Source organism: Saccopteryx leptura, chromosome 5, assembly GCF_036850995.1.
Source record: "Saccopteryx leptura isolate mSacLep1 chromosome 5, mSacLep1_pri_phased_curated, whole genome shotgun sequence".
In the NCBI taxonomy this organism is placed as follows: domain Eukaryota; kingdom Metazoa; phylum Chordata; class Mammalia; order Chiroptera; family Emballonuridae; genus Saccopteryx; species Saccopteryx leptura.
Window position 1 is genome coordinate 118,442,819 of NC_089507.1, and position 20,120 is coordinate 118,462,938.

The 20,120-nt window shown below is 40.7% G+C and overlaps 1 protein-coding gene across 14 annotated transcripts in view; it reads right to left on the bottom strand.

The window, feature by feature from the left end:
- Window positions 1-20,120, bottom strand: part of ZNF438 (zinc finger protein 438) — a 239,376-nt gene that overhangs the window by 101,971 nt on the left and 117,285 nt on the right. For 6 of the 14 annotated variants that reach the window (XM_066386887.1, XM_066386884.1, XM_066386883.1 and 3 more), the window contains 2 exons: window positions 18,949-19,017; window positions 18,421-18,502 (listed from right to left, as the gene is read on the bottom strand). In XM_066386887.1, the coding sequence (XP_066242984.1) occupies window positions 18,421-18,472 (52 nt within the window). In that variant the 5' untranslated portion in view covers window positions 18,473-18,502; window positions 18,949-19,017. Of the gene's footprint in view, window positions 1-4,051; window positions 4,444-5,035; window positions 5,111-18,420; window positions 18,503-18,948; window positions 19,018-20,120 lie in introns of those variants that run through there. The other 8 variants (XM_066386891.1, XM_066386888.1, XM_066386889.1 and 5 more) reach the window with 5 other exon arrangements.

A 20,120-nucleotide genomic window follows, 5' to 3' on the forward strand; every position in this document is an offset into this window, starting at 1 on the left:
GTTATAAAATACATGTAAAGAATGTGGCACAGAAAGGACATTCAACAACTGTCAGCTCTGTTCCCCCTTCCTAAACAGATCTAAGCAGACCACCATTCCCTGGTTAGCACCTGGATGCCAGTGAAAACATACATAGCTACAGAAAAGGAACTCAAGGGATGTGGTGATTGATGTCAATAACCCCATAATAAATTCACTATCATAAGCAAAGAAGACCACAGCAGAGATAGTTGTCATGCATGTACCATTACCGAATAGCCTAGAGAGCAGTTCTTTTTTTTTAAAATCCATGATGTTGAGTCTTTTTTAAAGGGGTCAGGCCACTCCTTGAACTTATTTTTTTCTAACAAACATGGCATATTCATCTACTAAACATAAAATGTTCAAAACACATCAGAGAGGCATAAAATATTTTAAATTGATGGCACGGTTTGAGACTCCTGACTGTGGACTCCAGCAGCTGCCATGTCGCACAGTGGCAGGAGAGAATCCCCAGGACCACCCACCTTGTCAGTGCTGTGGAAAGCTTCCAGTCTGACTCCTCTGACTCCCTCTCTGCTGGCTTCCTGGGGTGAGGGTCTCTGGGGCACATGGACAGACAGGAGCAGGGTGGGCCTGAGGAGGCGTCCAGGGGCTGCACTGACAGCCCACGTGGGTGGACAGAAGCTCAAGGGCGAAGTCAGCACAGGCATTATTGCCAGGAGGCACGCACAGGTCTGCTACCAGAAAAATTAAGCAATTATCTAATTTGTTGTTAAAAATATTAAAATACAGAGCACGATTTGGAATATTTCTTCAAATCCCAACCTAATGCTAGAGAGTTATGCACCAATAACCACTTGTGACTCTGGTTCTTGGCACAATCTTGTAGCAGTGGGGCTATGTTACTGAATATGGGGGTGGATTAAATGCTTGTAATGATTATATTAAAGGTCGTATTCCTCACACATATAACTTCCCTATCATGAGTGAGATGTGTACGTGAGTAGACAATGGGCTCCTTCCATTAAATGTAACTGGCTGAAACTACTATTTAAGTTGCCAGATTGTAAGAGAAGAGAGATCAAATTAATGAGGGTGAAGCTGTATTATCAGTTTATAAAACAAATCATGCTGAGGTCAAGGCTGACATCATCAATGCCCACATTATCTAAATACACTTAAAAATATTACCTTCTCTTTACCCCCCCTCCACTACTCTGATTCTCGCTGTTTCTTATTGCTCTTGCATTCACAAGCAGCAGACAGATCATTGATCTTGGCATGTATCAATCTGGTCATGTCACCCTTTCAGAAACCTCAGAGGGCTTCCCAGTGTTTGGGGAACACAAGCCCATCTCCCCAGAAAGACATTCAGGGCTCTCCTAAACTTGGCCCATCCTTCTAATTCAGTGGTTCTCAATCACTAGGGAGCTTTAAAAGAAAATAGGCTTATTATGTCTCATGCCCCAGAAATTCTATTTACTAGTGCTGGGGAAAGATCTAGGGGCTTGTATTTTAAAAATCTCTATGGATAAGTCTTACTCACTGCCAGGGCTGGACTGCTGCCGTAATTTCCCTGCCCACTATCTCCCCAGCATGAACAGATCCTTCTGTTCCGGCCAGGACTGCTCTTTGGTTTGGTTTGCTTGCTTGCTTTTGTATCTCTAGTCCTCTATTAATGCTCTTAATCCAACCTGGAATATCATTCCCTCTCCTAGTTCTTTATTTAAATCTTCACTATTCTTCTAAGACTAACTGGAGTCCCATCATTAGCTTTACAATCATGGTTAATCATAATAATATTGCCATTCTGAAAATCCGAAAAGCACTTGTTATCCTCATGACATTATTAATTTTACAGCAATTAATAACATATTGTTTGAACTGTGACTTTCTTTCATATTTCACTCCTGTGTTTCAGGTTCCTGGAGGAAAAGCAAACTTTTCCTAGCACCTTTTTTTTTTTTGTACTTTTCCAAAGTTAGAAGCTAGGAGGCAGTCAGACTTCTGCATGTGCCCAACCGAGATCCACCTGGCATGCCCACCAGGGGGCGATGCTCTGCCCATCTGGGGCTTTGCTCCGCTGCAATCAGAGCCATTCTTGTGCCTGAAACAGAAGTCATGGAGCCATCCTCTGTGCCCAGGCCAACTCTGCTCCAATGGAGCCTTGGCTGTGGGAGGGGAAGAGAGAGAGAGAGAGAAGAAGGAGAGGGGGGAGGGTGGAAAAGCAGATGGTCGCTTCTCCTGTGTGCCCTAGCCAGGAATTGAACCCAGGACTTCCACATGCTGGGTCGGCGCTCGACTGCTGAGCTAATGGGTCAGGGCACCTAGTACCTACTAAGCATAAAGTAGGCCCTGGCCAATTGGCTCGGTGGTAGAGCGTCGGCCTGGCGTGTGGAAGTCCTGGGTTCGACTCCCCGCCAGGGCACACAGGAGAAGCGCCCATCTGCTTCTCCACCCCTCCCCCTCTCCTTCTTCTCTGTCTCTCTCTTCCCCTCCCGCAGCCGAGACTCCATTGGAGCAAAAGATGGCCCCGGCGCTGAGGATGGCTCCTTGGCCTCTGCCCCAGGCACTAGAGAGGCTCTGGTCGCGACAGAGCGACGCCCCGGATGGGCAGAGCATCGCCCCCTGGTGGGCATGCCAGGTGGATCCCGGTCGGGCGCATGCGAGTGTCTGTCTGACTGCCTCCCTGTTTCCAGCTTCAGAAAAATACAAAAAAAAAAAAAAAAAGCATAAAGTAGACATTCACTTTTATGCTCAAAACTTATGATGACTAAACAAATTAAATTCTCTAAAATTTATGCAGAATTCTTCTTATAGCTTGACAACATCAACTGTCAACCTTCAGGTCATTTATGCACACATGGACGTGTTTTTCATGGGAAGTATCACTACTGTGCCCATGTACACATGCAGAAATGATAACCACTTGTCCACAAAAACTGATGTGATGTCAAATACAAAGCTGATAACTATACATGTGTTTTTCTTATAGAAAGAAGTCTTTTCTATGTTTATACTGGGTGGGCAAATGTAGGTTTACAGTTGTTCATGTGGAAAAATATATAATACAAGAATAAAAATATAAGAAATAAATTCTATGTTTCAGGTACTCAGAACTGCAAACCTACTTCTTCCCTTCCTTGTATACAGTATTCAATTGTAGAACAAAAGAAAGGGGAGTTAAGGTAAACCAGTTCCTAAGCTGTCAATGACCTGATTCAAAAATGACCCACCTGTGTGACAGGACAGCTGACGCCCCGTTTACCATCCTAATGTACTGTGTGGAGGACTGAAGGCCAACTGTTCCCTTGCCCTCAGTTTAAAGACACAAAGAATATCAGCAACCTACAGGAAAATGTCTCCTATGCAAATACTGAGAACCTTAAAGCTGCTGGCAGGACAGTATCAAACATGGTGAGCCTTTGCAGCAGCCCTGCCCCTGCTGCTCAGCTGCCCAGAACGTGGCTGCTCTGCCTCCTGGGCGTGGGGGGGGGGCAAGTGTTCCCACAGCCAAAGCTAGAATTTCTTGACAGTGTTATACATGGTGATGATCTGTAGTTAAATCAGTACTGGTACTTATGAGTTAACAGTCTTGGGAGGACTGGCTGAGAACCTAACCACTATTTATAACATTGTTTTTGTGGAAAAAATGTTTTCTGCATTCCAAACAACAAAATTAGACATGAACTTTTGGAATACGGTTTATTGCTTAGGCCGGGAACTGACTGTGTCTTGTTAATTATGCTGTGGTCAGTATTTTCCTGGGGTAAGATGGCAGAATGGATGTTTGCCAGGCATGCATAACAAGGGTGAATAGTTGCCATGAGTACGAACCATATGAGTCACATGGGTGAAAAATGACTAGGACGACAGGAGAAAAATCAGGCACATTCTTAATTTATTAAACAAATATTTACTAAACACTGTTAAAGGCTATAATGAATGCTGTGAGATATACAAATAAGTCAGACAAGAGATTTGATTTTACAGTCCTTATAAACTAGGATGGGAGATAAGCCAGACATGAACACGAACAGAACTGCATGGTAAAATGTGCCATCTTGGGGATAAAAACAAAATATTAGATGAAGTCAGCAGGCAGAGGGTAAGCTAAAGCTTCTAGTTGGAGCAATCAGGAAAGCTTCCTGGAGGAGCTACCCCTGGGCTGAGCCTTGAGAATTTGCACAGGATTTAAATTGGCAGAGGAACCAATAAAGGAGGAAGAGCAGCGACCATCAGAGGAAAGACATAAAGAAAAGCAGTACAAGTCAAGACAGAGAGATGAAAACTCAAAAAACAGGAAACGGTCCAGTTGGCTAAAGTGGAAGATATTTTTAGGTGCTCGTAGAGGGCTTTGAATGCCAGGCAAAAAGAGTATGGATTCCACACAACAGTGGGGGGCAGGGGGAGTACTTCAGGGTTTTAGCACCGCTGGAGTGAGTCTACATGCAGATGTGTCTGGCAGTAGGACAGAAAATGGAGGAGAGAGAATAAAGACAGAGACCATTAGGAGATAATTCTAACAGTTGAGCTCGGTTAAGACAACTCTTCAAAGTTAGGTTTTTGAATATATACTTAAACCTTTAAGGTTCAAGTGCTAGTTAACTGTTAAATATCTCCTTTAATAATCAAAAATGCATACTGGTAAATCATTTAGAAAAGCCAAATAAAGACTTAAGAAACTAAAAAACAAAATATTACCTACAATGAAAAAAACATGACTTTGGCACAAATCGGGACTATGATGACTAGACTTGATACAAAATAAAGTATTTTGAAGTATTAGTCTCATTTTAAATACAATATCATGAGTTTAAACATTATATATATATATATTTATCTATTCTAAATATTTTTAATATGTTTAGAAATGTAATTTTAAAAAAAACACATAATTTCACTATTTTCCAAGACATGTGATTCAATATACAAGGTGACGCTGAGATATTCTGAGAAATTTGAGAGTTGAAAAAGAGTCAAAGGTAGTGGACTTAATTCTTTACATTTTAAGTCAATCTTAAACTTGTAAGATGGATGTGTGGAAACTTACTTGAGGTGATTTGTTAGCAAGGGTCTTTTAAGCTTCAAATTTTCAGTATTTAATGGAACTGGCATTCATCTTTAGCTGAAAACAAAGTTAATGTAAGTAATGAAATGAAAATAACTGATAGGTAGGTAGCTTATAGAGGCCAATTAGGTTATTACATTTTAAAAACCATAAAGAGTTATGTGAAGTCCTATGTATAATTTAAGGACCTAAGATAATAATCTCAAACTATGTTCAAAGGCTTCTAAAATAGGAAATACAAGACATTCATTCCCTTTATGTATTTTGTCAATTTCCTAAAAATCCTGGAAAATATTTTTTTAGATATTTAGCCTGATTTACACTAAATTATATATTTAAAATCTAGCCAACAATCAAGCCCAGTTCAGCACTAGGGCTGGGAAAGATGAAGTTGAATGATGGTCCCTGTCCATAAGAACCTACAAACCACCAGAGGAGACAAACATGGGGAACTCCGTACCAAGGCAGATACAATAAGTGACACAGTTGTACAAGGTGCTAAGGGTTTGGGAAGAGGGCTAATTACTACAGGGACTATGTGGGAAAGCTCTGTGTTATGGATGGCATTGCTCCAAAATTCATGGGTTGAAACCTTAACCCCCAGTAGTTCAGAACGTGACTGTATTTGGAGATAAGGCCCCTAAAGAGGTAACTGAGTTAAATGAGGATGCTACGGTGCACCCTAACCCAGTCTGTCTGGGGTCCTTATATGAAGAGGAGATTAGGACACACAGGAAGACAGCAGGGATGTGTGCACACAGTGGCAAGACCATAGGAGGATGTCTGCAAACCAAGAAGAGAAACCTCAGAAGACATCAAACCTGGGAAAACCTTGATCTTGGACCCCTCGCTTCCAAAACTGACCAAATAAATCCTAGCAAACGAACATACTCTGTAAACAAAATATTTAAACAGAATTTCAAGAGCTAAGACTTTTAACAATAAGACGCAGACAAGGTCTGGAAACAACATTCCAGAAAGAAATAAAAATTATTTTAGGCATCGAGGCCACAGTGTACAGCATGAGCTCAGAAATGGTCAACACACTTCTATAACAAGAGTCCAGTCTGTGGGTAAGGTAGAGGAAAATAGAAAGCGGAGGAAAGAGGAAGGAAGAGAAGGAATGAGGGTGGGGAAAGAAGGAGGGGAGGAGGGAGAGATGAGAAGTGGAAACTGACTGACCAAAACATAGATGAGGACTGGAATTTCGGGTTGAGTATAAGAGGATGAATACTACATCCAGTATGTGGGGTTTTATTTTGTATATAAAAAGAGCTATCAATGGTTTTCCAGTAGAAAACAAATTTGAATTTGTTTTCTGGAGTCAGGTTCTGGAGTGTGAGTTACTATGAGAAGATTCAAAAGGCAGTGAGACCTATTTTGTTACTGTAATAGTTAAGATAAGAAGAAAGCAGCACAACTATAATGAAAGTAAAAGGATGTGCTTGAAAATGAGAACCAGAATAACCACCTGTCAGTTTTGCAAGACTGAGAACTGGAACTATTACGGCCGTTCATTTATGTAGTTATAAATGTAGAGCGTTCTGGGCCTCAACAGACCTTTCTTTTCAATCACAACCAGATGATGTGTGCATGGACCATTACCTTAAGAAATCAATCAATACAAAACTCACCAACTTCTATCTTATGTTAGAATTTCAGAGCCCAACCTATAATCAAGAAAAGCCCTAAACCCATTTTCTCAAAGGAGGCACCACTTCAAAATCATCTGTGTGGACTAGTCAAAAGAACAGTTTGCTTATCTCTTAAAAGATTTATTTATTTGAAAAGGGGCCTTTCCACAAAAGGTTGCTGTCCATCAGTGAAGTGAAGAAGAGCAAGTGGAGGGAGCACTCTGTCCTGCCTTTTCAGGGCAGAGGGAGAATTAAGAAGAGCTAACAGTCACTGGTGACTTCAGAAAGAAATTTCAGGATGGCAATAAAAGAGAACATAGACTTCTAAAAATTGGGGGATTAAAGAAAAAGGAGAAGTGGAATTAACTAGTAAATTTTACTTTTTTACGAAGTCTGGCATAGTTTGAAAGCTATGTTGAATCTTTAACAGCATTTTTTGTTGTTATTGTTTTTTTAATTTTTTTAATGCTAGCAAAAGGGAGATATGTAAATGGAGAGTGATAAATAATAGAGCAAATTCAAGAGAAGAAAACAAGAAATCTGGTAGAGTTAGCCATATTAAAGAGTAAAACCAGTTCTCCATGATTAGAAATGGAGGAAAGGATGTGTGATTGGTATAAATAAAAATTGTATGTAAGGCTGTAAAGTTAGAGTTAAGATCCAATGGTAAGGAGCTAAAGAAGGAGAAAGAGGGAGGGAAGAACAGACAGATCGAGAGACAGTATATAAATGAGGGAATGTCTGAATTTAAGAATTTGAGAGGACAGAGGAGACAAGATGGCGCTGGAGTAGGCGGATGTACCAACATCTACCTCCCAGAACCAAGTGGATTACAAACTAATTTTAAGAACTATCATTTGGAAAAACCAACTTTGGACTAAACTAAGAGGACTCCTCAACCAAGAAACACTGAAGAAGCTACACCGAGACTGGTAGGAAAAGCAGAAACGCAGAGAGGACTGCCCAGCTCCCCGGAGCAAACGGCAGCCGGGAGAGACTCGTGTGGTGAGAAGTGAGTTTAGCAGAGAGGGGAGGGTCCTGAGCCCCAGGAACAGAGCCCCAGCCTGCAGCTCCAGAGCCTAGAAGAGGTGTAAGGACAGTATTTAGCTAGAAACAAGTCAGGATACTGTTTCTGAGAAAGAGTCTGATTTCTCAGACCCAAGATTCTTCTTAAAGGGACCACGCAGAACACCTCTCTCACAACGACTCACCCGGGGCTCTGGGGGATGGGGAGAGAGGAGAGGTCCGGAGTAGGAAGAGAGTGTAATCTAGGAGGCACAGGGAGAAACATTTTGGAAGACAGCCACCCTAACCCCTGGGACGAGTCCCTCCCCAAATCTGAAGTGAGTATTTTCCCCAGAAACAGCAATACCAGCAAAAGAAAGCAGGACACCAGCCAAACAAGCTCCCCGCAGCACTCAGAGCAGAGTTGCTTAGAAGGAGGGAGCTTTCGGGGCTACAGTAGTGAGTCTTAGGGTTTGAGCTGCAGTGCCTGCACCCACGCGGCTAAGAGATCGCTGGAGGGCGGGCGGCAGTGGGATGCGTAAGTGCGATTCTGTTGGCAGAGGCGGAAGCCAGCTGGCCACCACTGGGCTCAGGTGTGAGCTCAGTCTTGCCCGGCTGGGGAGGAGGGGGCGTGCAAAAGCGGTCAAGCCCAGCTGCTGGCAGCCTGTAATCCAGCCTGCGGGAGAACGGCGGGAACCCCGGAAAGGGTGGAGACCAGCCCCTGAGCAAGGGCAGAGGAGCACAGCCTTGTCCCGCACGTGCAACCCAGGCTTGTGGCCTGACTTGGGAGCCGGCTCCTCCAGCGGGGGTGGAGCCAAAAGCCCAGAACAGGCGGAGTTCCTGCCCGTCCGGTAGAGCTAAGGCTAGCAGCCGTTCCACGAGCAGGCTCCTCCTGCAAAAGCGGGGTGAAAGCCTGGAAACAGGCGGAGACCCGCAGCTAAGCAAAGGTGCTCACCAGTGCCCTCAGGACAGATCATAACGCCATCCACAGGGGCGGGGCAAAGGCCAAGGCCAGCAAGGCTTGTGCACCCGAGCACGTGATCACAGCCACTCCCATGGAGAGAAAATGCGGAGGCAGAGAAATGCAACACAAATGAACCAAGAGAAATCCCCAGAAAAAGAACTAAATGAATCAGATATAACCAAATTACCAGATGCAGAGTTTAAAATAACGATTGTTAGGATGCTCAAAGATATTAGAACAATAGATGGTCATTACGAACACCTAAATAAAGATAGCAAATATAAAAAAAAGACATTGAAATAATAAAAAAGAATCAGTCAGAAATGACAAATACAATATCTGAAATAAAGAATACAATGGAAGGAATTAAAAGCAGGATGGATGAAGCGGAGAATTGAGCCAGCGAGATAGAGGACACGATAAATAAAGGCACGGAAGCAGAGCAGAAAAAAGAAAAGAGACTCAAAAAGTCTGAGGAAACTCTAAGAGAGCTCTGTGACAACATGAAGAGAAATAACATCCGCATCATAGGGGTTCCTGAAGAAGAAGAGAAAGAACATGGGATAAAGACTTCGTTCAAACATATCATAGCTGAAAACTTCCCTCAATTAAGGCAGGAAAACATCTCATATGTCCAGGAAGCACAGAGAACTCCATTAAGGAGTAACCCAAAGAAATCAACACCAAGACACATCATAATTAAAATACCAAAGCTAAGTGAGAAAGAAAAAATACTAAAAGCTGCTGGAGAAAAAAAGACTATCACTTACAAAGGAGCCCCCAAAAGGATGAGTTCTGACTTCTCAACAGAAACACTTGAGGCCAGAAGGGATAGGCAAGAAATATTCAAAGTAATGCAGCACAAGAGCCTACAACCAGGACTACTTTATCCAGCAAGGCTATCATTTAAAATTGAAGACGAAATAAAAAGCTTTATAGACAAAAAAAACCTCAAGGAATTCAATGCAACCAAACCAAGGCTGTAAGAAATGCTAAGGGACCTGTTGTAAACAGATCAAAGGAGAAAAAGAATATAGCAAAGAGGAATACAGTTTTAAAGAATAAAATGGCAATAAACAATTACATATCAATAATAACCTTAGGCCCTGGCCAGTTGGCTCAGCGGTAGAGCGTCGGCCTAGCGTGCGGAGGACCCGGGTTCGATTCCCGGCCAGGGCACACAGGAGAAGCACCCATTTGCTTCTCCACCCCTCCGCCGCGCTTTCCTCTCTGTCTCTCTCTTCCCCTCCCGCAGCCAAGGCTCCATTGGAGCAAAGATGGCCGGCGCTGGGCATGGCTCTGTGGCCTCTGCCTCAGGCGCTAGAGTGGCTCTAGTCGCAACATGGCGACGCCCAGGATGGGCAGAGCATCGCCACCTGGTGGGCAGAGCGTCGCCCCTGGTGGGCGTGCCGGGTGGATCCCGGTCAGGCGCATGTGGGAGTCTGTCTGACTGTCTCTCCCTGTTTCCAGCTTCAGAAAAATGAAAAAAAAAAAATAATAATAATAATAATAACCTTAAATATAAATGGATTAAATGATCCGATCAAAAGACATAGGGTAGCTGCGTGGATAAGAAAACAGGACCCATACATATGCTGTCTACAAGAGACACACCTTAAATCAAAAGATGCACACAGATTGAAGATAAAAGGATGGAAAAAAATATTTCACACAAATAGGAATGAAAAAGAAAGCTGGGGTAGCAATACTTATATCAGACAAAATGGACTTTAAAACAAAGACTATAGTTAGAGATAAAGAAGGTCACTACGTAATGATAAAGGGAGCAATCCAAAAGGAAGATATAACCGTTATAAATATCTACGCACCTAATATAGGAGCACCTAAATATATAAAGCAGACTTTGATGGACTTAAAGGGCGTGATCAAAAGCAATACTATACTAGTAGGGGATTTCAATATCCCATTAACATCATTAGATAGATCCTCAAGAAAGAAAATTAATAAAGAAACAGCAGACTTAAAGGACATACTAGATCAACTCGATTTAATAGATATCTTCAGAACCTTTCATCCTAAAAGAGCAGAATATCCATTCTTTTCAAGCGCTCATGGTATATTCTCTAGAATAGACCAAATGTTAGGGCAAAATAGCGGTCTCTACAAATTTAAGAAGATTGAAATCATATCGAGCACTTTCTCTGATCACAATGGTATTAAACTAGAAATCAACCACAAAAGAAAAACTGAAAAACATTCAAACACATGGAAACTAAATAGCATGTTATTAAATAACAAATGGGTTAACAATGAGATCTAAGAAAAAATTAAAAAATTCCTAGAAACAAACGATAATGAGCATATATCAATTCAACATTTATGGGACACAGCAAAAGCAGTCCTGAGAGGGAAGTTTATAGCATTACAGGCATACCTCAAGAAGCTAGAAAAAGCTCAAATAAACAACTTGACCCTGTATCTAAAAGAACCAGAAAAAGAAAAGCAAGTAAAGCCCAGAGCTAGTAGAAGGAAGGAAATAATAAAGATCAGAGCAGAAATAAATGACATAGAGGCTAAAGAAACAATACAGAGGATCAATGAAACCAGGAGCTGGTTCTTTGAAAAGGTAAACAAGATCAATGAACCTTTAACCAGACTCACCAAGAAAAAAAGAGAGAGGACTCAAATAAATAAAATTAAAAATGAGAGTGGAGAAATAGCAACTGACACAACAGAAATACAAAATATTTTAAGAAAAAACTATGAAGAACTGTACGCGAAAAAACTAGACAACCTAGATGAAATGGATAAATTCCTTGAAACATATAATCTTCCAAAAATCAATTTGGAAGAATCAGAAAACCTAAACAGACCAATTATAACAAATAGGATTGAAACAGCTATCAAAAAACTCCCAAAAAAGAAAAGTCCTGGGCTTGATGGCTTCACAAGTGAATTCTACCAAATATTCAAAGAAGAACTAACTCCAAACCTTCTCAAGCTATTTCAAAAAATTCAAGAGGAAGGAAGACTTCCAAGCTCCTTTTATGAGGCAAGCATAATTCTGATTCCTAAACCAGGCAAAGACAACACAAAAAAAGAAAATTATAGGCCAATATCCCTGATGAATTTAGATGCAAAAATCCTCAACAAAATATTAGCAAACCGGATCCAGCAATATATGAAAAAATCATACACCAGGATCAAGTGGTATTTATTCTGGGGAGGCAAGGCTGGTACAATACTCGTAAATCAATCAATGTGATTCATCACATAAACAAAAGGAAGGAGAAAAACTACATGATAATTTCAATAGATGCAGAAAAAGCATTTGATAAAATCCAGCACCCATTCATGATCAAAACTCTCAGCAAAGTGGGAATACAGGGAACATACCTCAACATGATAAAGGCCATCTATGACAAACCCACAGCCAATATAATAATCAATGGGCAAACATTAAAAGCAATCCCCTTAAGATCAGGAACAAGGCATGGTTGTCCCCTTTCACCACTCTTATTCAACATAGTTCTGGAAGTCCTAGCCACAGCAATCAGACAAGAAAAAGAAATAAAAGGCATCCAAATTGGAAAAGAAAAGGTAAAACTATCATTATTTGCAGATGATATGATATTGTATATAGACAACCCTAAAGTCTCAGTCAAAAAACTACTAGACCTGATAAATGAATTCGGCAAGGGGGCAGGATATAAAATCAACACTCAGAAATCAGAGGCATTTTTATACACTAACAATGAACTGTCAGAAAGAGAAATCAAGGAATCAATCCCCTTTACCATTGCAAACCAAAAAAATAAAGTACCTAGGAATAAATTTAACCAGGGAGACTAAAGACTTGTACTCGAAAAATTATAAAACATTGATACAAGAAATCATGGAAGATACAAACAAGTGGAAGCATATACCATGCTCATGGTTAGGAAGAATAAACATCATTAAAATGTCTATATTACCCAAAGCAATTTATAAATTCAATCGAATACTGATTAAAATACCAATGACTTACTTCAAAGATATAGAACACATATTCTAAAAATTTATATGGAACCAAAAGAGAACACGAATAGCCTCAGCAATCTTGAAAAGGAAGAATAAAGTGGAAGGTATCACACTTCTGGATATCAAGTTATATTATAAGGCCACTGTACTCAAAACACCTTGTACTGGCATAAGAACAGCCATATAGATCAGTGGAACAGAACTGAGAACCCAGAAATAAACCCACACTTTTATGGACAGCTGATATTTGACAAAGGAGGTAAGAGCATACATTGGAGTAAAGACAGCCTCTTCAACAAATGGTGTTGGGAAAACTGGACAGCTACCTGCAAAAAAATGAAACTAGACCACCAACTTACACCACTCACAAAAATAAACTCAAACTGCATAAAAGACTTAAATGTAAGCCGTGAAACTATAAGCATGTTAGAAGAAAACATAGGCAGTAAGCTCTCTGACATCTCTAGCAGCAATATATTTGCTGATTTGTGTCCACAGGCAAGTGAGATAAAAGACAGGATAAACAAATGGGACTTTATCAAACTAAAAAGCTTCTGCACAGCTAAAGACAATAAGAACAGAATAAAAAGACAAACTACAAAATGGGAGAATATATTTGACAATGCATCTAATAAGGGGTTAATAACCAAAATTTATAAACAATTTGTAAAACTTAATACCAGGAAGACAAACAATCCAATCAAAAAAGGGGCAAAAGAAATGAATAGACACTTCTCCAAAGAGGACACATAGATTGCCAATAGGCATATGAAAAAATGCTCAACATCACTAATGATTACAGAAATGCAAATTAAAACCACAATGAGATATCACCTCACACCAGCCAGAATGGCGCTCATCAACAAAACAACACAGAATAAGTGCTGGCAAGGATGTGGAGAAAAGGGAACCCTCCTGCACTGCTGGTGGGAATGCAGACTGGTGCAGCCACTGTGGAAAACAGTATGGAGATTCCTCAAGAAATTAAAAATCGAACTGCCTTTTGACCCAGCTATACCACTGTTAGGAATATACCCCAAGAACACCATAGCACTGTTTGAAAAGAAGAAATGCACCCCATGTTTATGGCAGCATTGTTCACAATAGCAAAGATCTGGAAACAGCCCAAGTGTCCATCAGAGGACGAGTGGATTAAAAAGCTTTGGGACATATATACTATGGAATACTACTCAGCCACTGACATCAGATCTTTTACAACAACATGGATGGGCCTTGATAACATTATACTGAGCAAAATAAGTAAATCAGAAAGAACTAAGAACTATATGATTCCATACATAGGTGGGACATAAAAATGAGACTCAGAAACGTGGACAACAGTGTTGGGGTTACAGGCTGGGGGGGAGGAGAGGAAGGGGGTTGGGGGATGGTAGGGGCACAAAGAAAACCAGTTAGAAGGGGACAGAAGACAATTTTATCAATGTCATGCCATCAAAATTAATAATTAAATAAAAAAGAATGTGTCTCATGGTTAATTCAGACAGTTAGAAGAATAGCATAAGGATGCTAATTCTGCCTCTCAGGCCACATCCTGCAAAAGGGGCCCCAAGAAAATTAGTGATTTGGCTCCTCTGATTTTGCCAATTGGATTAAAAAAAAAATAGGTCAGGAACGCCCTGAAATGGAACTAACAATAAATGAGCATAAATTTAAAGGACTTTTAGATACTGGGGCTGATGTATCTGTTATTGCTAAGCTACACTGGCCTCCTTCCTGGCCCACTCATGCAGCAGCCACAGAATTACAAGGTATAGGGCAGAGTAAATCCCCTCAACAAAGTTCTAGTTTTCTACATTGGGAAGATTAAGAAGGTCATTCTGGATTTTTTAAGCTTTATGTGCTCCCTGGATGGCCAATTAATTTGTGAGGCAGAGATGTTTTGAAGAATATGGGAGTGTTGCTTGTCAGTCCTAATGGTTTAGTCAGTTCTCAGATGCTTGATCAGGGATTTTTGCCCACCAAGGGTCTAGGGAAAGAACAGCGAGGAATTCTCACCCGCATAGAAGTGGCACCCAATACCAGAAGGTGTGGATTAGGAAATCAAAATTTAGCATAGGGGCCTTGGTAGCTTCTGTTACCTCAATAACGCATTGTACAGACCCAATTACTTGGAAATCAGATAATCCTGTATGGGTAGACCAATGGCCCCTTTCTCAGGAGAAACTAAAGGCAGCTGCTCAATTGGTACAAGAGCAGCTACAGCTTGGGCACACTGAACCATCTAATAGCCCATGGAATTCACTTCCATATTTTGATCTTGTTGCCTCCTGGATTATCAAGGGGCAAAGGCGATCCTTACAGCTTATAGGTTTTGAGCCTCAAAATTATTGTTGTTCCTTTTTTCAAAAGATCAACAACAATGGTTCTGGGAAACTTCCACTAAATGGCAAATCGCTCTTGCAAATCAATGGACAACTTTATACTGAAACTGTCAACTTAAAATCAGCTCAAGTCTAGAATTATATGCCATGATCATGGCTTTTCAGCATTTGCCATATTCCCCCTTTTAATCTATATACAGACAGCAAATATTTACTTATGGTGTTTCCACTATAAAGACTGCTGTCTTTGGGACAAATGCTGATGAACTATTTCAGCAGTTCCTCCTTCTTCAAAGACTTGTATGTCAACATAGAGCTCCATGTTTCATAGGACATACTCGAGCTCACTCCATGCTCCCTGGAGCTTTAGTACAAGGAAATGCCCTTTCTTTTTTTCTTTTTTCTTTTCTTTTTCTTTTTTTTTTTGTATTTTTGTATTTTTCTGAAGTTGGAAATGGGGAGGCAGTCAGACAGACTCCTGCATGCGCCCTACTGAGATCCACCCGGCATGCCTATAAGGGGGGAATGCTCTGCCCATCTGGGGTGTTGCTCTGTTGCAACCAGAGCCATTCTAGCGCCTGAGGCAGAGGCCACGGGGCCATCCTTAGCGCCCCGGGTGGCTTTGCTCCAGTGGAGCCTTGGCTGCGGGAGGGGAAGAGAGAGACAGAGAGGAAGGAGAGGGGGAGGGGTGGAGAAGCAGATGGGTGCTTCTTCTGTGTGCTCTGGCCGGGAATTGAACCTGGGAATCCTGCACACCAGGCCGACGCTCTACCACTGAGCCAACCGGCCAGGGCCTAGGAATGCCCTTGTTGATCAAGCTACCCAAAAGAAAATTATTTGGAGCAACCATGACAGATCGAGCAATTCAGTCTCATACTATTCATCACCAGAATGCTGCAGCCCTGTGTAAACAGTTTCAACTTTCTCGGGAAGCAGCATGGCAGATTGGGAAATCCTGTCCAAGGAATACTATAATCTGCCCCTTCATTTGGAGTTAACCCTCAAGGAATCCTACCAGGACAACTTTGGCAAATGGATGTTACTCATATACCTTCATTTGGCAAACAGTCCTATGTCGACGTTACAGTGGATACATATTCTGGATTTATAGTAACCTCTGTCAGAACAGGAAAGGCTGCTAAGCATGTTATAGCTCATTGTCTGTATGCATTGTTCTATTATTGGATTTCCTAAACTGGTTAAACTGAAAATGCTCCTGCATATGGAGCAAAAGCATTTACTGTATTTTGTCATTCTTAAAATCTTTAAAGTTAAGGTATTATTAAAGTGTACCCAGCAAATATTTTAAGGTCAATTTTAAAAAAATTTAAAAGGGGGTAGTCATATCCTGGAACTCCTACGGGTCTACCATATCATGCTTTTTACTTAAAAAAAAAATTTAAATTTCTTTTCAATGCTGATGAACAGGAGGCGCCAAATCTTTTTCTCCTGCAAACTACTACTTTCTTTATTTGATCCAGCTAATGACACTGTTTTGTCTTTTTCCAAATAGCTCCAGATATATGGAAAGGATTTATATAGGTGGACAGGGATCCTCAAACCCCTCAGCAAGATCTTCTGAGCATGGCTTTTAAGATACCTAGAGGCAGAAAAAGCCCAATAGAGATCAGGGGAACTACCAGCTCTTAGCATACAGCCTTAACGGCTCCAACGCCCCAAAGGGGTCTCATAGGATGCCATCTGGGTCCTGCTTCAATAGTGGAAAGGAAGGACACTGAGCTAAAGCCTGCCAGACTTATATGCCTCTGCTGTGAGGAAACAGGGACACTGGAAGGTAGGCTTCCCCCTCACTCCTCTAAGGGAGGGTTCAGTCTCCTCCAGCCACCTATGACCTAACCTTGCCCAGAATGCTGGGGTTTGCCACTGAAGGCTGAAGGTGCCCAGGGCCATCAGCCCCATCTATGACACTGTGGACAAGCCTAGGGTATTTCTTCCAAGAAGCAGGTAAACTGATCTCATTTGCACAAGGGCCACTTAACTATGTCTTGCCTGAATAGTCAGGTTTTTTATTCTTCCCTCAAAGATCTCTGTTGTGGGTGCTGATAGTCCTATTTGCTGCTGCTTTGTTTAATATATAGTCTTTCCTTTATTCCTCCTACCTCAATGCCCCACTCATATTTCAGGCTGGGACCTACTCCTAATTTAGAGCTCTCTTTCCCCCTTTTGCCAACTTCTATTATGAATCTACCTTTCCCACCCAGCTTAGTGTATCCCAAGGTTCTCTTTACCAAGCCACAGTCACAGAGCTCCAGGGAAAAGCAACCTGCCTGTTCTCTCTCTAGGCAGAGGAGAACATAAGCTCCATATCCACACATGCTGCAGATGGCTTTTCCAGTCTACCTGAATCATTACCAGCTAGAAGCAGCAGTCATTGGGACTTGGACATGAGCTGCAAAGTATAGAATTATGACAACAATTCCAGTGCCATGCGGACTTTTCCTGGATGTGGACTTTTCCTGGACTCCTGCTCCTTGTGACAGCTCCTAACAGATTGAACTGGGGTTGGGTTGCATTTTTCAGGGATTTGGCATGGTGTTGGGGCCAACTTGGACTTGGTGAACATGTTAAGGACACTACTCTTTTATGGATTCTTGCTGTATTGGCCAAGAGTTTGCTTAAAGGCTTTAATCAGTGTAAAAAAAAAAATAGAAGACTAGATAAAGAAGATGTGGCACATATACACCATGGTATACTATTCAGTCATAAGAAATGATGACATTGGATCACTTACAACAAAATGGTGGGATCTTGATAACATTAGAGGAAGTGAAATAAGTAAATCAGAAAAAAACAAGAACTGCAGGATTCCATACATTGGTGGGACATAAAAACGAGACTAAGAGAAATGGACAAGAGTGTGGTGGTTACGGGGGGCGGAGGGAGAGAAGAAGGGAGAGGGGGAGGGGGAGGGGGAGGGGCACAAAGAAAACTAGATAAGAAGGTGACGGAGGACAATCTCTCTTTGGGTGATGGGTATGCAACAGAATTGAATGACAAGATAACCTGGACATGTTTTCTCTGAATATATGTACCCTGATTTATTGATGTCACCCCATTACAATAAAAATTTATTTATAAAAAAAAATGAATTTGAGAGGACAAAGCATTACCAGAGAAGAGGGGAAAGGATAAGAGAAAGGGGAACGTTTAGTGTTTGAGATCTTGAAATGATTCTGGTTGACAGAACTGAGTAAGTTAAAAAATAATGAGTTCTGAGCATCAAAAACTCAAAAACATTAATTAGGAGAAACAGATTACAATTACATGCTATGGGGTCCAGAGGAGAGTTTCAAATCTTATGCTCACTGACATAATTGAGGAAGTTGTAGTCCTGAAGTCAACCAGTAACAAGAATTAGGAGGGGAGGTGGCAGCATCAGAAAAGGAACTGATGCTCAAAGGGGGCACTCTAATCACTGACCTGACAGGAGAGAGCAGGGGAACACACCAGCCCTCCTATAAAACCTAGGCATAGGACAGGTCAATATTTTTTCTTGAGATGGCTGTAAAAACAAACAAACAAACAAAAATGGCACTGTTTACAAATAACCAAGTTTAAATTTCTGGGGAGGAGAAGAAAAAGGAGTTCTATGGAGAGATGAAAGATATAAAAACTTAGGAACCAGAAGTAGGTCAGCAGTGGAATTATGGGTTCCAGATGAGTAGAGTAGATCTGACTCCGTGCAAAAAGGGAGAGTAATAGTAGGGCTTCACCCAGGTTGCTAGGTGCTTGCTCGCTCTCTCTCTCTCTCTGCCTTACCTGTTTGGTGAGAGAGGGTAAAAGTCTGGCCACATATGTCACCAGTTTCTCACTCTCTTTTAGAGCTTGCTTTCCCAAACCTACATATATTCTCCTCCCATCCACGTAGTAAACTCAATAGAGAAAATTAAGTCAACCCAATTTGAAGAGGTATGAAGACTAGATACAGATCTAAGCACACTCTCTTACCCAGTTTTTCAGATGAAGTTGACATTTGTATTCTAATCTGTGTTGTGTCTACTTCTCAAGGGCCAGAAGCTGGAAGAAAAAATATATGATATAATTAATTTTGTCTCCAACAAAAGGGTTGCAATATAAATAAAACTCAATCTGAAAGAAACTATATAGAAATGGGTTGAGTGTAGAATTGTCAGCCATAGTGAAGTTTTAAATTTCCTAAAAACATTCAAAGACCTACTACTGAGACCTAATTCAGTTTTAGAATACTATTAGAGATTGGAGACTTTTTTTTTATTATGGATTCAATGCCTATAAAAGATAGAGCACTATTCAGAATTTTTACTATTTTTTAATATAACTTTTTTTTTTGAGAGAGAGAAAGGGAAAAAGAGAAAATAAGAAGCATCAATTAATGAATTCCACTTATGTGTCCCCACTGATTGCTTATCATATGTACCTTAACTGGGGCTTACACTGGCACCCTCAGGGTCAAGCTGGCACCCCCAGGATTGAGACAATCACCCTGGGATCAAGCCAGTGATTCTGGCACTGTGGGACAATGCTCCAACCACTGTGCAGGGCTAATTTTTACTTCTTTTTGTGTCATTTTGGTAAATTGTATTTTATAAGGAATTTGCCCATTTCACATAAAGCTGTCAAAAGTGTTGACATAAAGTTATTCATAATATATTCTCTTATCCATCAGATATTTCTTGGATCTCTACTGTTTCCTTTTTATACTTATATTTTATACCCATGATACTAATTTGAGCTTTCTCTTTATTTTCTTAGTAGGGGGTTATCAACTTTGTTAATCTTCAAAGAAACAACTTTGATACCGTTAATTTTTCCTATTTTGTCTTCTTTATTTCTTTCTTATTTCTTTGTCTTCCAATTTATTTGAAATTAATTTGTACTTTTTTATCGAGCTTTATGAGATGGGAGGTTAGATCACTGACTTTCAACCTTACCTTTAAAAAAGTGCATTTAAAGTTATACAGTTCTAAGTATTACTTTAACTGTGTTTCACAAGTTTTAATACTGATACATTTCAAAATATTTTCTAGTTGTGGCTGTATTTCTTTGACCCATAGATTATTTAAAAGTGTGTTGCATATCTTCAAAGCAACTTCAGTCTTTTTTAAAACTTTTTTGTTATTTCTAGTTTAATTCTATTGTGG